The following is a 19711-nucleotide window of genomic DNA, read 5'->3' as shown; positions in this document are numbered from 1 at the left end:
GCAGGATGGAGGAGGAGATCCAGACACGAGAGGAGATCAGAGCCCTGGAGGAGAAGATAGCAGAGCTGGAGGAGAGGCTGAGGGAGGAGAGGGATGAGAGGAGGAGGAGAGAGCTGGAGGAGGAGCTGAGGAGAGAGAGGGGGAGAGAGAGAGGCTGCAGAGAGAGATAGAAGAACTGAGAGAGGAGCAGGAGAGGGAGAGGAGAGAGAGAGAGGAGACACACAGAAGGGAGATGGAGGAGCTCAGGCAGCGGTATGAGGAAAAGGCCAGAGAGGAGGCAGAGAGACACAGAGAGACTCTCCAGCAGGTCAGTGTGTCGACAACACAGTTCACTCCAGCAGGACAGGAGCACTGGAGCTGCAGGAGGGAGATCGAGGAGCTGAGAGAGGCAGTAGAGAGATACAGAGAGAGAATAGAGAGACTCAATTCAGTTGTAGACAGATACAGTAAAGTAGTTTGGTATTTCAGTCCCCCGAAGCAGAAGAGACATACAAGAGATACAGGAGTGTGAATGAGAAGCTGAAGCAGCACAAGAGAGAAAGGCCACAGAAGATGATTGAGAGAAGGTGTTGCTCACTTAAAACATTCTCTAATCATATGAATGTATATCTTACAGATGTATTTAACCTAAATGAAATGAATTATGTTTAAAGAGAACAATAACAGCAGCTTTGCTCCATCCCAGCTTGTATCCAATCACAGCAGCCTCCCATCTGAAGCCCCTCCATCTTCCCTCATCCCACTTCCTGTTCCTGTGGAGACTCCAACATGGTGGAGATAGTATCTTATCTCAATACTTCTCTTGAAGAAGGCTCCTTTTGCCAGCATTATTGTGTAATGACATGTGATTGTTGAGTTGCCAAGTGCCTTGAACGTTTACAGATGAAGGTTTTTCTATTAACTTTAGTCAACTGAATTCCAGCTTTATCATCCTCTGTTGGGAGATGAACATTACCAAGAAAAGGGACAGTACAATAGTGTTACTTTATGTGCTGCATTGAAATGTTGAGATTTAATGTATATATGCAGTAATTGGAAGAAACTATTGAGATGTTTCACTGTGTATCAAACAGTATTTGTGTATAAAGATCTTTCTCCTGTTTTTATACCTCATCAGTTTAATGGACCAATATTCTTAAGAGACTCATCAGAGAGGCTGGACTCCAGTGTCAGGGGCAGTGTGACCCTACACTGGGCACTATCAGGAGATACAGACCAGCTCAGGGCTGTTAACCCCAGCAGTCTGTAAAGCCTGATAGAGACTCATCAGAGAGGCTGGACTCCAGAGTCAGGGGCAGTGAGACTCTACACTGGGCACTATCAGGTGATACAGACCAGCTCAGTGCTGTTAACCCCTGTTCTTCTGTCCTTGTGCTCCTCTGACTAGTCCAGACTGGGCTCATAATCATTATCCATGCTACACACAGGTTATACATTATGTTTGGATATATTTCTATTCAAATAATCTTGTATTTCTACCCAACTGTGGACATTTTACTGGAGTGATTACAGTGAACTACCAGGCTCATATAACGGCTGTGGGACTGGAGTACCATATAAGGTATTGTAACACATACGGCCGCCAGCCACTGTGTAAGAGCCGGCGTACCAGAGTGGTGACATCACCGCCCTTCCCTGTGATAGCAGGACCACAGCCCCTGGGGTGTGGAGAGATCTCTCTTTAGCTCAACAAGCTGGGTCCCTGGTGAGTGATGCGGGAGTCCTGGGTTCGAGCCCCCCACTGTGTGGGGCCGACCTGATGTGCCAAGGGCGCCTGCCTGAACCCCATAGCGTTACGGTATTAATAAATATTTATATATAAACTACAGGCTCAAAGAAGCTTTGAAAAGCTAGAAGTGACATGAGAAAACAGTTCACAATAATGAAGTTCACACATTTAATAGTCTCGATTTCATAAAAGAACAAGTAATAGGTTTATTCCAGGCTGAAAGAAGAAAGAAAGAAAACACGTTTCGGCCTTCTTCACACCTGAAACCTGTTACTTGTTTTATCTTGTATACAGTACATATATTTTATTTATTGTTGTCATTCAGTAAAGTGCTTTGAGAACCCACCTTTAAAAGTGCTATATAAAATAAAATAAAGTAGATTATTATTATAAAAAAACTCACAGAAACACGACCCGGCGCTTTCATGTCAGCTCTTGCACACCCGTGTGCTTCTGCACCGACAGCTGTCTCCTGTCCTCAGCTCGACCCGCAGACCCGCACGAACTGGACCTGTCGAACCTGCTGTCGGGCTGAAGCGGAATGAATCCGGATCGTCAGCGGCCCCGTGGTCATGGAAACCGGACCGACCGAACTGCCCGCGACTGCCCTCCCCTGCTGGTCTAATAATAATAATAATAATAATAATAATAATAATAATGATGATGATGACGACGCCGGCCGTCTCTCTCACCCGTGTCCACCGGTCCGGGGAGTTGGAGTCTCTCTGAGAGACGGTCTTTCACTCCGAGTCTCTCCGGGAGCGGGCCCGTCTGTGTCCACACTCCTGTCGACAGCAGGCCGCTCTTTCCCCTCAGGAGAGGAGGAGCTGGAAGAGGAAGACGATGCAGATTCACGGCTTGGAGTTGGTTTTATTTTTATTTTATTTGTTTTTTAATGGCGCGCTCGCGCGGAGCTCCGGGCGACCGTTAAGAATCGAACAGCCGGCGCGCGCCGGTCCGCCGAAGCAGCGAGATCATTCAAATGTATTATTATTATTATTATTATTATAATTATTATTATTATTATTATTATTATAACATTTGGATCTGGAAGTCACACTCTTCACACTGTATCTCTCCGCTTCTCACCTCAGCGTCTCAGACTCAGTGTTTCCTCTTAGTTTTCATCACACGCTCTTCGGCGCTTATCAAATACATCTCTATATGTGCTTCAGTAACACTGATTCATGACTCGGTGATTTACCAGCACGTACAGGACAATTTGGGAAGATGCTTCCCAGTAAGAATGTTCTCTGCTGTAGGTCTTAATGGGACAGTTTCTAAAACTCCTCAGGACCGGAGGACACGGGTGAGAGAGACGTATATTATTATTATTATTATTATTATTACCCGTACAGAAGCACTCTATCTAGAAGCACTATCTCTCTGTCCTGTGTCCTAACAAACCCCACTAATCCCCCGTGTGGGAAAGAGGACCCGCTCGTCCCTCCTGTCCTGTCCCGGTGTCGCCGTCACTGGGACTGGAGCAGCCGGAGAGGAGACGCACTTCCAGAACTTTCCTTCCCGCTCGGCTCTTCCCCTCCTGAGGAAAGAGCATCTTCCCACACAAACAGCCCGTTTCTCTCGGAGACGCCCGCAGCACAGGGGGCCTTTTCCCAGGACACCAGGACTCCCCTCGTCTGCGGAAACACCCGGGAAGAGCCTCCCAGCCCACAGGAGGGGAGTCCCAGTCCTTCCCGGGATTTCCAGGACAGGAGCGGCTCCTCAGCTGGGAATAAAACCGCCCCGAGAGGAGCTCCAAAAATAAAGTCGTGATTCTGAGATTGTAAGTCGCAGTTGCGAGATATAAAGTCCCAATGACCAGAAATAAAGTCGTGATTCTGAGATTGTAAGTCGCCGTTGCGAGATATAAAGTCCCAATGACCAGAAATAAAGTCGTGATTCTGAGATTGTAAGTCGCCGTTGCGAGATATAAAGTCCCAATGACCAGAAATAAAGTCGCAATTCTGAGATTATAAATCGCCGTTGCGGGATATAAAGTTCCAATGACCAGAAATAAAGTCGTGATTCTGAGATTGTAAGTCGCAGTTGCGAGATATAAAGTTCCAATGACCAGAAACAAAGTCGTGATTCTGAGATTGTAAGTCGCCGTTGCGAGATATAAAGTCCCAATGACCAGAAATAAAGTCGTGATTCCGAGATTGTAAGTCGCCGTTGCGAGATATAAAGTCCCAATGACCAGAAACAAAGTCGTGATTCTGAGATTGTAAGTCGCCGTTGCGAGATATAAAGTCCCAGTTGCCGGACGAGCCGGCAGCGGGTCTGGGCGCCGTAATGAAACAACGTCTTTCATCATCACGTCGGTTTTCCAGCGGCGCTTCAACGTCCTTCTGCACAAGCGAGCGGTGTGTTTCTGCAGCTGCACTCCGGCTGAAGGAGGTGAAAACGCGCTTCTCTTCCAGAAAGGTCTGTGTGTCCGAGCGAGCGGCCGGCCTGATGCGCGCAGTGTGGCTGACCGTCGCGCTGAAGCGCCTCTGTCTCTTCCTCAAGACCCCTCATGAGCAGCCCCTCGGACACCCACACCAGACGCGCTGTGAGAAGGAGGCACACGCCCCCGCTGGGATCGCAGACACAGCCCGGCCGCCTCACGCCTGTCCTGGCCCACCCTGCCTGGCGCCCGCCGGAAACAGCTGCTCGCCATCTCGGCCACAACCGGCCACTTTCCCACCGCGGAGTCCCGGTCAGCGACACTGTGCTCTTATACCGGGTGGGACACCGCCAGACCCACAGCTGGATACAAACTCACTGTTCCACTGTTACAATTATATACATATATTCTGTTACATACAAATATACAATGTCAGAATTATATCCAAAAAGTATTCATGACATTTATATATATATACAAAGAATATCAAAATACAAACATGATAAAAATAGAACATTAATTTAAAATTAGTTTTCTTCACATGGGACACTAAGGGCTGGTTTTCAGTGAGTCGGATCTCTTACGAGGAAGAGATCAGTGTTTCAGTGGAGAGTCCTCACTCTGTGTCCAGGAAGTATCCGGTCTTCCTCTCCTGCTGGGAAAGACTGTGTGGATCAGTGACTGACCTGCGGCAGTGTCTCTCTGTGTCTCTCTGTCACTCGGATAACACTGCCTGAGCTCCTCCTCTCCCTCTCCTGCTCCTGTCTCAGTGTCTTCAGCTCTCTCTCAGCTCCTCGATCTCCTATCTGTTTCTCTCTCCTGTCTGTGGGCTGTGTGTGTGCGCTCTTGTGTGTCTGCGGGCTGTGTGTGTCTGCTCATTGTGTCTACAGGCTGTGTGTGTTCTCTATGTGTCTGAGGGTTATGTATTCTTGAGTGCCTTCAGGTTGTGTGTGAGACTACATTGTGACTACTGTGTGCGCTCTAGTGTGTCTGGGGGCTGTGTGCGCTCTCGTGTGTCTGCGGGCTGTGTGCGCTCTTGTGTGTCTGCGGGCTGTGTGCGCTCTTGTGTGTGAGTCTGTGCTGCTCTGGTTTCTCCTCCCAGTAAAGCTCCTATCTGAGCTCCTACTGCAGCTCCTATCACTGTTCCTGCTGCTGCTCCTGTTGGGCCCCTCAGGGCTCCTGTTAGGGCCCCTATTGCTGCCCCCAGTCCGGCTCCCAGCGACACCAGTCTCAGCTCAGAGGGGCGGGGCTGGAGTCCGGGTTCGACTGCAGGGTCTCCTTCACTCACTGCAACAGGAGGAGAGACAGGAAGGGAGGTCACAAGTGACACATTTACTACTCATTACCAAACAAGCTAGAGATCAAGATGATGAATCTCATTTCTTATCCAGCTGATTTCTGAAGGATATAAAATTTCAACAGTACAGCAGAGCAGTCTGTACAAGACACCCACCACTCTGGGTAAAACAGAACTTCAACACTGTTCTCCTGGTACAGCATCCTCACACCTACTGTCCTCCAACATGACTGGACCAGCTGTCCTCCTGGTGTAACAAGACTGGACCTGAACCTCTGGACCAGCTGTCCTCCTGGTCTAACAGGACCGGACCTGAACCACAGCTATAAGTAAAATTAGTCATTTTTGATTTGTACAAAATTAAATTAAATGTGATATTTATTTTGATGTGTACTATTGAAATGTGATTTTCAGATCAAAGGGTTAAATTTGAGCAAAAGCACAGAACTGCAGCATCTGTCTGTGGAAATGATTTTCTAGACACGATAAGTCATGTAACAACAGTGTCGTCTGTTGTGTTCAACCCCCAGTGTCAGGTGAACAGAGTTAATCGGGGAAAATGGCTGACAGGCGACTCTAGTTGCTCAGGTGTTTCTGTTGTACTAACTGTGAAAACGAGAGCTGTCAGACTGCAGCCTTGGTTCCAGTCTTGAGTGTCTGGGTCTGGCTGTCGAGTCAGATGAAGACCAGAGAGCTGCCTGTGACAGAAGAGCAAGCAGCTGTGAAGATCAGAGCCCATCAAAGTCCAGGTGGTTCAAGACAGATGAGAAAACTCCTGAGAGCAGTGAGGAAACTGAGATAGCCATCAGACTGCAGACACCCTCCACAGGTCTGAGGTGAAAACACCTCCATCCAATACGCCAGAGACCTAGAGAGGAGACCTACAGGGGCAACATTGCAAGATGCACAACTCTCATTGGCTGTTGTCAGGGAGAAGAAGTGGAAACTCCTGAGCGTTTGAGCCCCTTTGAGATGCAGAGGAAATGACACCCAGAAACACCCGCAGAGGGACAGCCGCCGAACGTGGCTCACAGGATCATATCAGGGGTCTGGGGGCGTCGAGGAGTCGCAGACTGAAAGTCGTGTAAGAGACGTGTGACCAAGTAACTCTGATTCACTTCACTGCTGCTGACCTGAAACTGGGGGGACTGTGGTAGAGACTCATATTTAATATGCAATCATATTCTGTACTTTTGTGTCAAAAACAAATTCCAACAGTACTCGGCAAAAAGCACATATCTATACTAAACTGATTCACTCCTGAGTCAGGAGAAAGATCTGGAGCCTTGTGAGCAGATCTGTCTCTCTGGAAGTTGCCTTGCAGAATTTACCCCACCCTGACTGGGCATCCACCACTGCTGGGGTACTTACTCTGACCCGGCTCCAGGCTCTGAGGCTGGGAGGACTCCTGCAGCTCCTTCACTCTCCTCTGCAGCTCCCCTTCCCACCTCTCCTGGATCTCCGCCTCCTTTCTCTGCAGCCTCCTGTCGTACTCCTCTCTCAGCCCTTCCTCCCACTGCCTCCTCAGCTCCTCCGTCCTGCTCCTCTCCTCCTGTGCCTCTCGCTGCTGCTCCCTGTATCTCTCCTCCAGCTCCTGCTCTCTCTGACGGTGCTCCCTCTCCAACTGCTGCCTCAGCTCCTCTGCCCTCCTCCTCTGCTCGTCCTCCAGTTCCTGCCTCAGCTCTGCCTCCCTCTGCTGCTGCCTCAGTTTCAGCTCCTCCGTCTGCCTCTGCAGCTCCTGCCTGCCCTGCTCTCTCATCCTCTCCTCATGGAGTCTGAGCTCTGCCAGTCTGCTCTGCTCCTCCAGTGAGTATCTCTGCTCCAGCTCCTCCACTCTCCTGAGCTCCTCAGCCCTCCTCAGCTCCAGCTCCTTCTCCCTCTGCCTGCGATCCTCCTCCAGCTGCCTCCTCAGCTCCTCCTCTCTCTTCCTCTGCTCCTCCTCCTGCTCCTTCCTCTTCTCCTCCATCTCCCTCTGCTGCTGCTGCTCCAGCTCCTGAACTCTCCCCTGCAGTCTCTCTTCATACAGCTGCTTGATCTCGTCCACCTTCCTCCACAGCTCTGCTTCACATCTCTGCTGGGCCTCCCCGCGGTCTTGGCCTCTGTGCTGCTGCCTCAGCTCCTCTATCTTCCTCTCCTGCTCTTCTTCAAGCTCCCTCTTCACGGCCTCCATCCTCTCCCTCAGTCTCTCTGCACACTGGGTCCTGGTCTCCTCCACCTTCCTCAGCTGCTCCTCAGTGAGTTTCAGGATGGTCTCCTGCACCCTCCTGTGCTGCTCCTGGTATCTGAGCTCCATCTGCTCAGCTCTGCTGCGCTGCTCCTCTTCGTACCTGCGCAGGAGCTCCTGGTGCTGCGTCCTGTAGCAGAGCTTGATCTCCTCCGTCTTCTCACACTGCTCCTGCTCCAGCCTCTGCCTCTGCTCCTGGTACTGCAGCTGCAGCTCCTGCTCCTTCCTGCGCAGTGTCTCCTCCTGCTCTCTCCTGAGAGCCTCCAGCTGCTTGCGCTGCTCCTCTCCCTGCCTGCGTCTCAGCTCCTCCAGCTGGCGCCTCTGCTGCTCCTCGTGCTCCTCCTTCAGCTGCTCCGCTCTCCTCCTCTGCTCTTCCTCAGTCCTGCGTCTCAGCTCCTCCCTCTCCTTCCTGCCCTCCTCCTCCTCCCTGTATCTGTTCTCTCTTTCTCTCAGCCTCTCCTCTGCATCCTTGTCCACAAAGAAGCCCAGACTGTTTCCTGCCACCATGTCCTCGATCTTGTCCAGCAGCTGTGTGACCTGAGTGCGGTCGCTCGTGTCCATATTGTTGAGAACATGATACCTGTTCCCACAGCTCTCTAAGAGCTGCTGCAGGTCTCTCCCCTGTGTGTCAATATACTGCTGCACTGTCTCCTGTCCCATACTGTCCCCGTGGGTGAAGAGGACGACAGTGTGATTCAGGACAGCCTCCCCAAACACCTCGGTCACGGTCAGCAGGGCTCCCTTCTCCTCGTCCGTGAAGCGTCTGGCCGGCAGCACCAGCAGGAAAGCATGGGGTCCTGGGGAGGACAGCAGCAGGCACCTCCGGACCTCCAGACACACGTCCCTCTGGCGCCCCCTGCTGTCCAGGAGGTCTGGTGTGTCGATGACGGAGAGCTGCCTCCCAGCAGCCTCCCCCCTGCGTCTCTCGCAGGTCTGGGTGACCGCGGACAGGCTGGGCCGGGAGGGGAACTGTGTGCTGCCCAGGAGGGTGTTTCCTGCTGCGCTCTTCCCAGCACCAGTCCTGCCCAGCAGCACCAGTCTCAGCTCAGAGGGGCGGGGCTGGAGTCTGGGTTTGACTGCAGTGTCCCCTTCACTCACTGCAACAGGAGGAGAGACAGGAGCATCAGGGAGGTTAGACATGAGAGGCGACCAACCTCTCCACAGGTAAGAGGAGTACAATTTGCTCAAGTCATTTCTTGACAAACGTAACTTAAAAGTTATTATAATAATAATAATAATTGCTTACACTTCTATAGTGCTTTTCTGGACACTCCACTCAAAGCGCTTTGCAGGTCCTGGGGATCCCACTACCACCACCAGTGTGCAGCTCTTTACAGGTCATGGGGATCCCCTCCACCACCACCAGTGTGCAGCTCTTTACAGGTCCTGGGGATCCCACTACCGCCACCAGTGTGCAGCTCTTTACAGGTCATGGGGATCCCCTCCACCACCACCAGTGTGCAGCCCCACCTGGGTGACACTCCAGTCCTCTCCCCACACACCAGCTCTCAATGGGGAGGAGAGCAGAGGGATGAAGCCAGTTCAGAGAGGGGGGTACTAGGAGGCCATGATGGGTAAAGACCAGGGGGGTAATTTGACCAGGACACCAGGGTGACACCCCTACTCTTCTCGAGAGACACCCTGGGATTGTTCATGACCACAGAGAGTCAGGACCTCGGTTTGACGTCTCATCCGCAGGACGGCGCCTGTTTACAGTCCAGTGTCCCCGTCACTATACTGGGGCATCAGGACCCACACAGACCACAGGGTGAGAGTGCCCCTTGCTGGCCCCACTCACACCTCTCCCAGCAGCAGCCTCAGTGTTTTCCCAGGAGTCTCCCCTCCAGGTACTGGCCAGGCCCACACCTGCTGGGCTCCAGTGGGGCTGTTTAAGTGTCACAAGTACTGACTCTGAACATCGGCGTTCCCCAGTGCTGCAAATTCAGCCCTCTCCTCTGCTCCCTGTTCACCCACGACTGCGTCTCCAGGAACAACACAAACTCCCTCATCACGTTTGCGGACGATACAACGATCATCAGCTTGATCACGAACGGTGATGAGTCCGCCTACAGGGAGGAGGTAGAAACGCTGACATCATGGTGTCAGGACAGCAGCCTCTCTCTGAACACCAGCAGAACTAAGGAGCTGATGGTGGACCACAGGAACAGACCAGGCATCCATTCACATCAGTGGGTCCGCAGTGGTCCAGATTCTCAAATTCCTAGGTGTCAACATCACAGGCGACCTGACCTGGACCCACCACACCAACCCCGTAGACAAGACAGCGCCTGTTCTCTCTCCCCAGACTGAAGAAGTTCAGCCTGCCTTCACACATCCTGACCAGCTTCTACAGCTGCACCACTGAGAGCATCCTAACCGGCTGCACCACTGCCTGGTGTGGTAACTGCTCCGCCCACGAGCTCAGGGTCCTCCAGAGGGTGGTGACACTGGCTCAGAACACTACCGGCTGCACTACTGAACACAGAGGATATCTACTGTGTTAGATGCCTCAAGAAGGCCAGGTCCATCCTCAGGGACCCTAGTCACCCTAAACACAACTTGTTCTCTCTACTACCATCTGGAAAAGGGTACTGAAGTATCAGACCAAGACCACCAGGTGTCAGAACAGCTTCTTCCCCCAGGCAGTAAGACTGCTGAACAGCCAACCACAGCAGACACCTGCAGTTACCTCCTTGAACTGACAGGGGGCACTGGCACTCTCAGGACACCTACGAAGAGCACTAAATACCTCCTACCCTGTACCCTACTACTGTCAGGACACCTCAATACCTCCTACCCTGTACCCTACTACTGTCAGGACACCTAAATACCTCCTACCCTGTACCCTACTACTGTCAGGACACCTAATTACCTCCTACCCTGTACCCTACCACTGTCAGGACACCTCAATACCTCCTACCCTGTACCCTACTACTGTCAGGACACCTAATTACCTCCTATCCTTGTGTTACTTCCACACAATCTGTGAATTGCAATTGTGTAATCTGTTGTATCCCAATGTTAACACCTATAAATTCCTGTCCTCCAACTCTTCTATCCCTCTTAACGAGCCTTTAACAACCTCGCGGATTTCAATGCTGACAACACCGCTGTGTGCTGTACTGTTCGTGCATCGATCAATAAACCTTGATTGAGTGTTGGTCCGACAGTCTTGAGGAACAGATTACAGAGACTGAGCTGCTGTGTGATGGATTAAATCTAATCTCCCTGAAAGAAAACAGTTCAATTACAGCACAGAGGATTTAAACAGACACAGATCTGTGTGCCACTGTGTTAGTAACGCAGTACAGAGCGGAGCACAGTATGATTTTAATTCCTAACAGGACACAAGATGGTTGAATCTCTCAGTCTGATGAGCAGTAAGATCAGTGACTCAGTAATACAGCATCAATCACACTCACTGTAGGGAGGGTTGAGGTCTATACTGTTCCTCCTCTTGACAGGCAGTCTGGGCTCCTCTGTCTCTTTCTCCAGCTCCTCTTCCTTCAGTGTCTTTCTCATCTTCTCCTTCAGCTCCTCTTCTCTCCTGCTCCACTCCTCCTCCAACCTCTGTCTGAGCTCCTCTTCTCTCTCTCTCTCCCTTCTTTCATACTTCTGTCTCAGCTCCTCCGTCTCTTTCTGTCTCTCCTCCTCCCTCTGTCTCAGCTCCTCTGTCTCCCTCTGTCTCTCCTCCTCCCTCTGTTTCAGCTCCTCTGCCTCTCTCTGTCTCTCCTCCTCCCTCTGTCTGATATATTTCTCCAGTTCAGTGTATACTTGGTCAATGTCAGTGGTGAAGTACTGCCCATAGTTTCCTGCCACCATGTCCTCGATCTTCTCCAGCAGCTCTGTGACCTGAGTGCGGTCACCCCTGTTCTTGTCGTTGAGAACATGATACCTGTTCCCACACTTCTCCACCAGACACTGGAGCTCCTCTCCTCCTCTCTCAATGTGCTGCTCAATGGTTGTGTCTCCCAGTGTGTCCCCCCAGATGAACAGCACTATTGTGTGTCTCCACACTCTCTCACTGAGAAGCTCCAGATGTTCCTCTGCTGATCTCCAGTATTTGTATGAGTTCACATTAATCACCAGGAGGAGAGCATGGGGTCCTGGGGGACACAGAGACACACTGCGCACAACCTCCTCTCTGACACGCTGTGGATGTACCCTTATTATAAAAGAGGAACCCCAGCCTGGAGTGTCGACCACAGTGATCTGCCTCCCAGCTACTTTAAACTGTCTCTTCACACACTCCACAGTTACTCTCTTAGTGTCAAACGTCTCTCTGCCCAGGATGGTGTTTCCTGCTGAGCTCTTCTCAGACCATCTCTGTCCCAGCAGCACGATCCTGATCTCTGAGAGACGCTGTGGTGCCTCATGGGAATCAGCCCGTCTCCTCCCTGTCAGAGAGAAAGATCACAGAATATTCCTCTTCAGAAACTCAGCACTGAGATGAGCTGCAGTGAGTGAGGAGTCTCAGCAGAGCTCACAGTGTGACCCAGTGGTGACCTGTTGTTCTACAGGGTAGATACCCCACAAGGGCTCTGTTTCCAACCCAGCTGTGAGTCTTTTCCTGCAGAGCCCTGCTGTAGAACTGGGTATCCAGGACATCACACAAAGTTAACATTTATTACTTATCTCATTAAAAAATGAAAATATATGAATAATTTCAGAGCTACTCAGACTTCTATCAGAAGCTTTAAAACATGATAATATGACCCCATTTAATATCTGTATTAGACTGATTGTACTGAGGTGTGACCCCTATCAGAGAGAGAACATCAACTCACTCTTGGGAAGCAGTTGGGGTCCCACTGCCTTCTGCAGTAGCTCTTCCATCCTCTGTCTCTCCTTTATTCCCAAAGTCCTGAACTTCTCTTCCATCTCCTGTAAATCATTTTCCTCAATCTCATAACAACAGTCACTCTTTCCTGCCACCATGTCCTCTATCTTCTCCAGCAGCTCTGTGACCTGAGTGCCGTCACCCCTGTTCTTGTTGTTGAGAACATGATACCTGTTCCCACACTTCTCCACCAGACACTGGAGCTCCTTCCCTCTTCTCTCAATGTGCTGCTCAATGGTTGTGTCTCCCAGTCTGTCCCCCCTGGTGAACAGCACTATTGTGTGTCTCCACACTCTCTCACTGAGAAGCTCCAGATGTTTCTTTACTGATCTCCAGTCTGTGTATGAGTTCACATTAATCACCAGGAGGAGAGCATGGGGTCCTGGGGGACACAGAGACACACTGCACACAACCTCCTGTCTGATCTGCTGTGGATCATTCCTCATCAGCCACACATTCCAGCCTGGAGTGTCGACCACAGTGATCTGCCTCCCAGCTACTTCACCCTGTCTCTTCACACACTCCTCATTTACTCTCTTAGTGTCAAACTCCTCTCTGCCCAGGATGGTGTTTCCTGCTGAGCTCTTCCCAGACCATCTCTGGCCCAGCAGCACGATCCTGATCTCTGAGGGACGCTGTGGTGCCTCATGGGAATCAGCCTGTCCCTCCCCTGTCAGAGAGAAAGATCACAGATTATTTACATTATAAAGTTCTCATCACAGATATCTTCACCACTCATCCCATTTAAAATTCACGATAATTTTTTTTCTATATCTTTTCTATTGTCCCTGCCCTGTGAGAGGAAATCACAGATTATTGAGATTATTTTTCTGTGTATTCTCTGTGGTATACAAACATATTCTGTTAATGTTAGTCAAACTGTATTCTTACAACATTCTTATTCTGTATTCTTACAATTTATATAAAATATATATTTTTTAACTGTTCTCTCAATAGTACATGTTAATTTTTCATCAGGATTTTGTTTCTTAGAATAATTTAACCTCACTGAAAGGTTAGATTTCTCTCATCTGATAAACAACACAGACATTTTTCCAATGTCTTCCTTGCTCATCTTTACCAAGGGCGCCAATACTTCTGGAGGGCCCTGTAGAGTCCCACTAACACTCTGAGTGTCCAGTGGCAGTTCAGACACATATGGGACTCCTGTGTTCAGAATGAACCTTTATACCACCTTATTTTAAAAATACATGTAAAAACTGTAAAATAATTCAGTCCATCCTGATTCTTCAGTAGTGAGTCTAAAATGTCACATTTCATAAAGACTGTGTGTTGTATAGTTTCAAACCGCTTAGAAACTATCTACTGTGATCCCCACTGAAGAGAATTAGCATGATGTTAGTTTAAAAACAGTGAAACTGACAAGCTGGAGGAATTGAGTCTCTTTCGTCTGAAGGGAGTGTCCAACACTGACAGGGTGAAGATAGGGAACACAATACATACAAAATTTTCAACATCCTCAGTGACAGTCAGTCATCATTAAAGACCAGTTAGATATTGACACCTCACAGTTCCTCAGAATTAACACTGAAACTCAAAGCAACACTAAGACTTAAAATCAGGAGTGGGATGCTCTACTGTACACAGAGGGGGGTGGGAGAGGGGAACAAGCTGCCCAGCCCTGTTGTTGAAGATGATACCCTGGCTTCTCTCCAGACACAGCTGGATGAGCTTCTCCAGTCAGGACAGGAGGCTCTACTGTACACAGAGAGAGGTGGGAGAGGGGAACAAGCTGCCCAGTCAGGACAGGAGAACCTGGAATCACTACTAATTATGGGCCAAATAAATTCCTCTGTTGTTCATCTGTACTGATTCCTCTCTGGTATTATCAGCTGTACAATAAACACGGCCTCTGAGCAACAAACAGGAAATGTTCATATCTGAGCGTGTCTGAGCATCATGAATACTAACAGTGTGAATCCAATACCATCAGCACACAGTCAGGTTTTACATCAATCATTTCACCTTAAATAAACACCTTATTAAAATATTTAGTACATTCCAAACAGCTTGAGTTCACAGTACCGATCTCTGATCCCCAACAAGAGAAAGTGAAAGTAAAACAGTTCCTGTCTCTCTCCTTTTTCAGACCCTGTGTGTCTGACACACAGAACACACTCTCAGCAGACAGGAAGACACTTCTCCAGCTGCTGCTGTGCTCTGTGACAGAGAAGAGACCCTCAGTGACTCCCTTACCGACACTCTGACAGGCAGAACAAGAGAAAACTCACCAGGGCTGAGCGCTGCCATCTCTTTCTCTCTCTGTCTCCGTCTCTTCCTGCTGATGTGAGGTGGGGGGTTTCCTGTCCTCGCTGTGACGCTGCTCTGGCGCCACCTAGTGTGGATTCATAAAGTTAATCACCAACTGAACAAGTTCATCAGTAAGAGCAAAATAAAACACCAGAATACCCAGATCAACTCTTACCAGCATCCTTGGACACTGGGGTCACACCCCTACTCTCTCACACAGTGTCCCGGATCTGTACTGACCAGCAGTCGGGACACTGGGGTCCACACCCCTACTCTCACACACAGTGTCCTGATCTGTACTGACCAGCGGTCGGGACACTGGGGTCCACACCCGTCTGGATCTATGAAGTCAATGAGGCGCTGCAGTACTGCGCAGTCCCCGCCAGGGGGAGACAAGGGACCAGAAGTCAGAGGCCAGAGCTGAACTGCTTCAGGAGAGACAGATTGGCCGAAAAGCACCTGCTGTTTCCCCGGAGAGAGCAGGAGAGCAGACAGGAGTCAGACAGTAGATAACGGACCTGAGCAGCTCATCGGCTTGTTCCCCCCTCCCACCCCTCTCTGTGTACAGTAGAGCCTCCTGTCCTGACTGGAGGAGCTCACCCAGCTCTGTCTGGAGAGAAGCCAGGGTGTCGGCTTCAACCACACGCCTGGGCAGCTTGTTCCCCACCCCTACCCCTCTCTGTGTACAGACCCCCTCTTAAACGGAGGTGCCTGAGCGCTGAATGACCCCGACCTCCCCCCTCCCCCCTTGATTGAGCCGCCCCCCAGAGCCCGTGACTGTCTGGGGACGAGTACAGTTTGAGGACACTCTCCTCTCTTCCACCAGCTCCAACGCAGACTCTCAGTCGGCTCTTCTGCAGCATCAATCCCTCCCCAGAACAAACACAAACCACACCGCTGCTTCTCCGTCTTTATTCATCTGCTCACAGAACATACAGAGACCGGGGGCTCCCTCCCTCACGAGGAACCCCAGGCCACGGCCAGGCGGAGAAAGGAGAGCGATCCGGTGGGGTCTGGGGATTTCGGACCAAAGGGCGGTCTGTCTTAGTCCTCTGGGCGTTACTGTGGCGAAATATTCCCTCCTGTCCTGCTTTTGAGGTCGAATTTCCTTTTTCATTTAAATAAATAAATTCTCTTTTTTTTTAAAGCGTTTTGTTGGGGAGTTCTCTCTGCTGTCGAAATAAAGACTTAGGAAACACAAACAAAGACCTCAGTCGGTTTCAGGAGCGTGGGTGTTGTTGTTCTTGTGGGGGTGGGAGAAGGGAGTGAAACACGGATCGTTCCCCGCCCACCCCACGATCATTTCGCTCACTGTCATCGACCGATCGATTATACAACGACAAATCATAGAGAAACGTTCCAGTTCCTCACGGTGAAGGAAGAGTAGCACCACCTCCGCTCTCACTGAAATACTCTCCATCAATAAGACGCACGAGTCTCTCCGTCAATAAGATAGATCAATAAATAAGCCACGCAGGAAATCAATCAATAAACAAACAGAGCGATAAGGCGCCACGGGCGTCTCCACCCACGAGTCCCGGACTCCCCTCTCCGGGCGGCAGCGGTCCAGGTCAGAGCTCGGGTTCGGGTCTGGCTGGCCGGTATGGGTATCGGTATCGGACCGGACTCGAGGGCCTCTCCCGTCACGGTTGGACTCCACCCAGAAGGGGGGCGGGGGGGGGTTACAGGTCACAGGTCACAGGTCACAGGTCGGAGCTGCTGCTGAGGTACTGAGAGACGCCGACCAGGAGCAGCACCTCCCCGGTCTTCGTCGCCTCGGCCGCCGCCCCCTCTTCCTCCCCAGCCAGGAGGGGCGATGGCGGTGGGGGTGGGTGGGGCAACAGCAGCCCCGGCCCTTCCTCCTGCCCCTCGGGGGGCAGCTGGCGGCGGGCAGCGCCGGATCACACCCGGGCTCCTCGGAGGCGTAGATCTGGAGACACAGCGCGGCCACCAGCAGCAGGAGCAGCCGCTGAGTGGAGCCGGGGGGCTCGGCCGCAGGGGGGTCGGTTCTGCACCTGGGGGAGAGAGAGAGAGGTCAGGGTCAGGGAGTCACGCTCGCTGGGGTTCGGGCTGCATGATATTAATAATAATAATACACTTCTATAGCTCTTTCCTGGACACTGAACTCAGAGCTCTTTACAGGTCATGGGGATCCCACTACCGCCACCAGTGTGAGCTCTTTACGGGTCCTGGGGATCCCACTACCGCCACCAGTGTGCAGCCCCACCTGGATGATGCTCCAGTCCGCTCAGCACACAGCAGCTCTCAGTGGGGAGGAGAGCAGAGGAATGGAGCCAGTTCAGAGAGGGGGGTTATTAGGAGGCCATGATGGGTAAAGACCAGGGGGGTAATTTGGCCAGGACACCGGGGTAACACCCCTACTCTTCTCGAGAGACACCCTGGGATTGTTAATGACCACAGAGTGTCAGAACCTCGGTTTGACGTTTCATCCGCAGGACGGCGCCTGTTTACAGCCCAGTGTCCCCGTCACTATACTGGGGCATCAGGACCCACACAGAGCGCAGGGTGAGAGCGCCCCCTGCTGGCCCCACTCACACCTCTCCCAGCAGCAGCCTCAGTGTTTTCCCAGGAGTCTCCCCTCCAGGTACTGGCCAGGCTCACCCCTGCTGGGCTCCAGTGGGGCTGTTTAAGTGTCACACTTCAAAAAGAACATTGAAAAGCAGGCAGGAGACACACCTGCACGGCACCACACATAAAAACAGCTAAGAATTGTTTGGGTTGATGATCTCAAATACTTAAATGTACAGGATATAGTATTAGTCCCCACTAGCAAGGCTTGGTAAAATCAGACTGCACTAGATGAGGTAACCAGATAAAATTCAGTTTTAATATAAACTATGGTTAAAAGATACCTTTCACACAACAGCACTCAGAGATTAATTAATTACTCCCATGTAGCTCACTGAATAAAAATCTCTCCTCTACAGCAAGGTGATAAGAAGTTAGAATCTTGGCAGTGCTACTCATTGACTGTGGCTTAGCTGCTACTGCCAAATTGATCAGGTTGATGTACAGACAAAGGTTTGGGCTTTTTGTACATAGCAGTTGAAGTAAGAGACAAGATGTAAAAAGGGTTAATAACTTCAGTCAGTTCTGCCTGAAAATTAGACTTCTAAGCAACAGGGGTTTATGGCAGGAAAGGGGGTTAACTGATAAGGATTCCAGATGCGAGCAAGGAACCCCCCTGGGGGCGTAATCTTAAACTGACCATTTGGCCAGGGTCTCTTAACTGGCCAAATACCATGACCCCCTTCTTTACCATAACACCGAATGAAGTCCGAAGCAGCAAGGAAGGACTTTTAACCAAAAAGTTTGTACCGGCACATCGAACAATACTTCGGTTTTGTTGTTTCTTGCGGGAAACAAGACTTCGGCTTTGTTGTTCCTTGCACGCAATAAACTCATCCGTTTAACTTCGTCTCGGGATCCAGAACCTTATTCTTTCTGTTACAACACAGTGTACAAAGGTGTACAAAGGTTGGGAAAAGCTCGCAAGGGCTTTTTGTACATAGCAGTGATTCATGTGGCCGTTTCCAGACCAGACCACCATAAGCATGAGTCCCGCCAACCCTCTGGATCTGTACACTTGGTGGGTCACACTGGTAGGGCAGTATCCTTGTTTCCAATTCCAGGTCATTACACACGGCACCACACCGGCGAGCCGGTACTCACCGCGTCGGGGTACAGCACGCGGCGGGCTGATAACAATAGTACTACTACTAACACTAATACTACTACTGATAACAATAGTACTACTACTAACACTAATAATACCACTGATAACAATAGTACTACTACTAACACTAATACTACTACTGATAACAATAGTACTACTACTAACACTAATAATACTACTGATAACAACAGTAATACTACTAACACTAATACTACCACTGATAACAATAACACTAATAATACAACTGCTACTACCACTGATAACAACAGTACTACTACTAACACTAATACCACTGATAACAATAGTACTACTACTAACACTAATAATACTACTGATAACAATAGCACTACTACTAACACTAATACTACCACTGATAACAATTGTACTACTACTAACACTAATAATACTACTGATAACAATAGTACAATAGTGTGATCACACACTGAACACAGTACTGTCCCACTCTGATTACTCACTGAACACAATACTGAACACAATACTGTGCCACCGTGATATCTCACACAAATCAGGCTCTCAGATTGTACCAGATTACCCTGATCTCACTGGGCTCTACTGCGCTGTCCTGTGTTTTTACCCTGCTCTCACTGGGCTCTACTGCGCTGTCCTGTGTTTTTACCCTGATCTCACTGGGCTGTACTGCGCTGTCCTGTGTTTTTACCCTGATCTCACTACACTGTCCTGTGTTTTTACCCTGATCTCACTGGGCTCTACTGCGCTGTCCTGTGTTTTTACCCTGATCTCACTGGGCTGTACTGCGCTGTCCTGTGTTTTTACCCTGATCTCACTGGGCTCTACTGCGCTGTCCTGTGTTTTTACCCTGCTCTCACTGCACTGTCCTGTGTTTTGACACTTTATTGATCTCTGTACATGGAAAAACGAAAAACTCTGCTTTTTACAGCTACCAGGTAAGGAAAGGTAAGGAAAGTCAAATTACATCTGATTTGAGGTGAATTCCCAGCAAAATATTGTCACACCATAAGAATGAGAAATATACTACTATAAACTACACACTGAGCACTGTCTGACACAGCGCAGTGCTCAGTACAGCTCTCACATACACAACACTGAACATTGTTTTTTAAGAATTGCTCCTCTCGGTCACCCTAGCGTGTCTGACGCAGTTCTTGACCTTCCGAACTGCACACCGACCCGGTCAGGCGAGTGAACTCTCCCTCCCAGAGGCGTGACGACACCGCGGAAAAACATCAACACACACAAGCGCTTCCGGCCGCGAGACAAGCGG

General features: G+C 50.2%; 1 protein-coding gene across 1 annotated transcript; it reads right to left on the bottom strand.

Annotated features, from left to right (window-relative positions):
• Positions 1-5085: 5085 nt before the first annotated feature.
• On the bottom strand, positions 5086-14750 carry LOC138242563 (trichohyalin-like). Its single transcript, XM_069198099.1, has 5 exons — positions 14732-14750; positions 12427-13149; positions 11062-12036; positions 6787-8736; positions 5086-5405 (listed from the first exon to the last, which is right to left on the bottom strand). Exons 1-5 carry the CDS (start codon positions 14748-14750, stop codon positions 5086-5088), a joined length of 3987 nt encoding a protein of 1328 aa, XP_069054200.1.
• Positions 14751-19711: the final 4961 nt, after the last annotated feature.

This window comes from Lepisosteus oculatus, chromosome 14 (genome assembly GCF_040954835.1).
Source record: "Lepisosteus oculatus isolate fLepOcu1 chromosome 14, fLepOcu1.hap2, whole genome shotgun sequence".
Taxonomy (NCBI): domain Eukaryota; kingdom Metazoa; phylum Chordata; class Actinopteri; order Semionotiformes; family Lepisosteidae; genus Lepisosteus; species Lepisosteus oculatus.
This window is presented reverse-complemented; position numbering and strand designations above follow the sequence as displayed.

Excerpts from the sequence above, each read along its gene's own strand:
- LOC138242563 (XM_069198099.1), bottom strand. Across the intron at positions 12,037-12,426 it reads ACCCCAACTGCTTCCCAAGA|GGAGGAGACGGGCTGATTCC; the intron begins GTGAGTTGATGT and ends TCTCTCTGACAG. Across the intron at positions 8,737-11,061 it reads AGACCTCAACCCTCCCTACA|TGAGTGAAGGGGACACTGCA; the intron begins GTGAGTGTGATT and ends CTCCTGTTGCAG.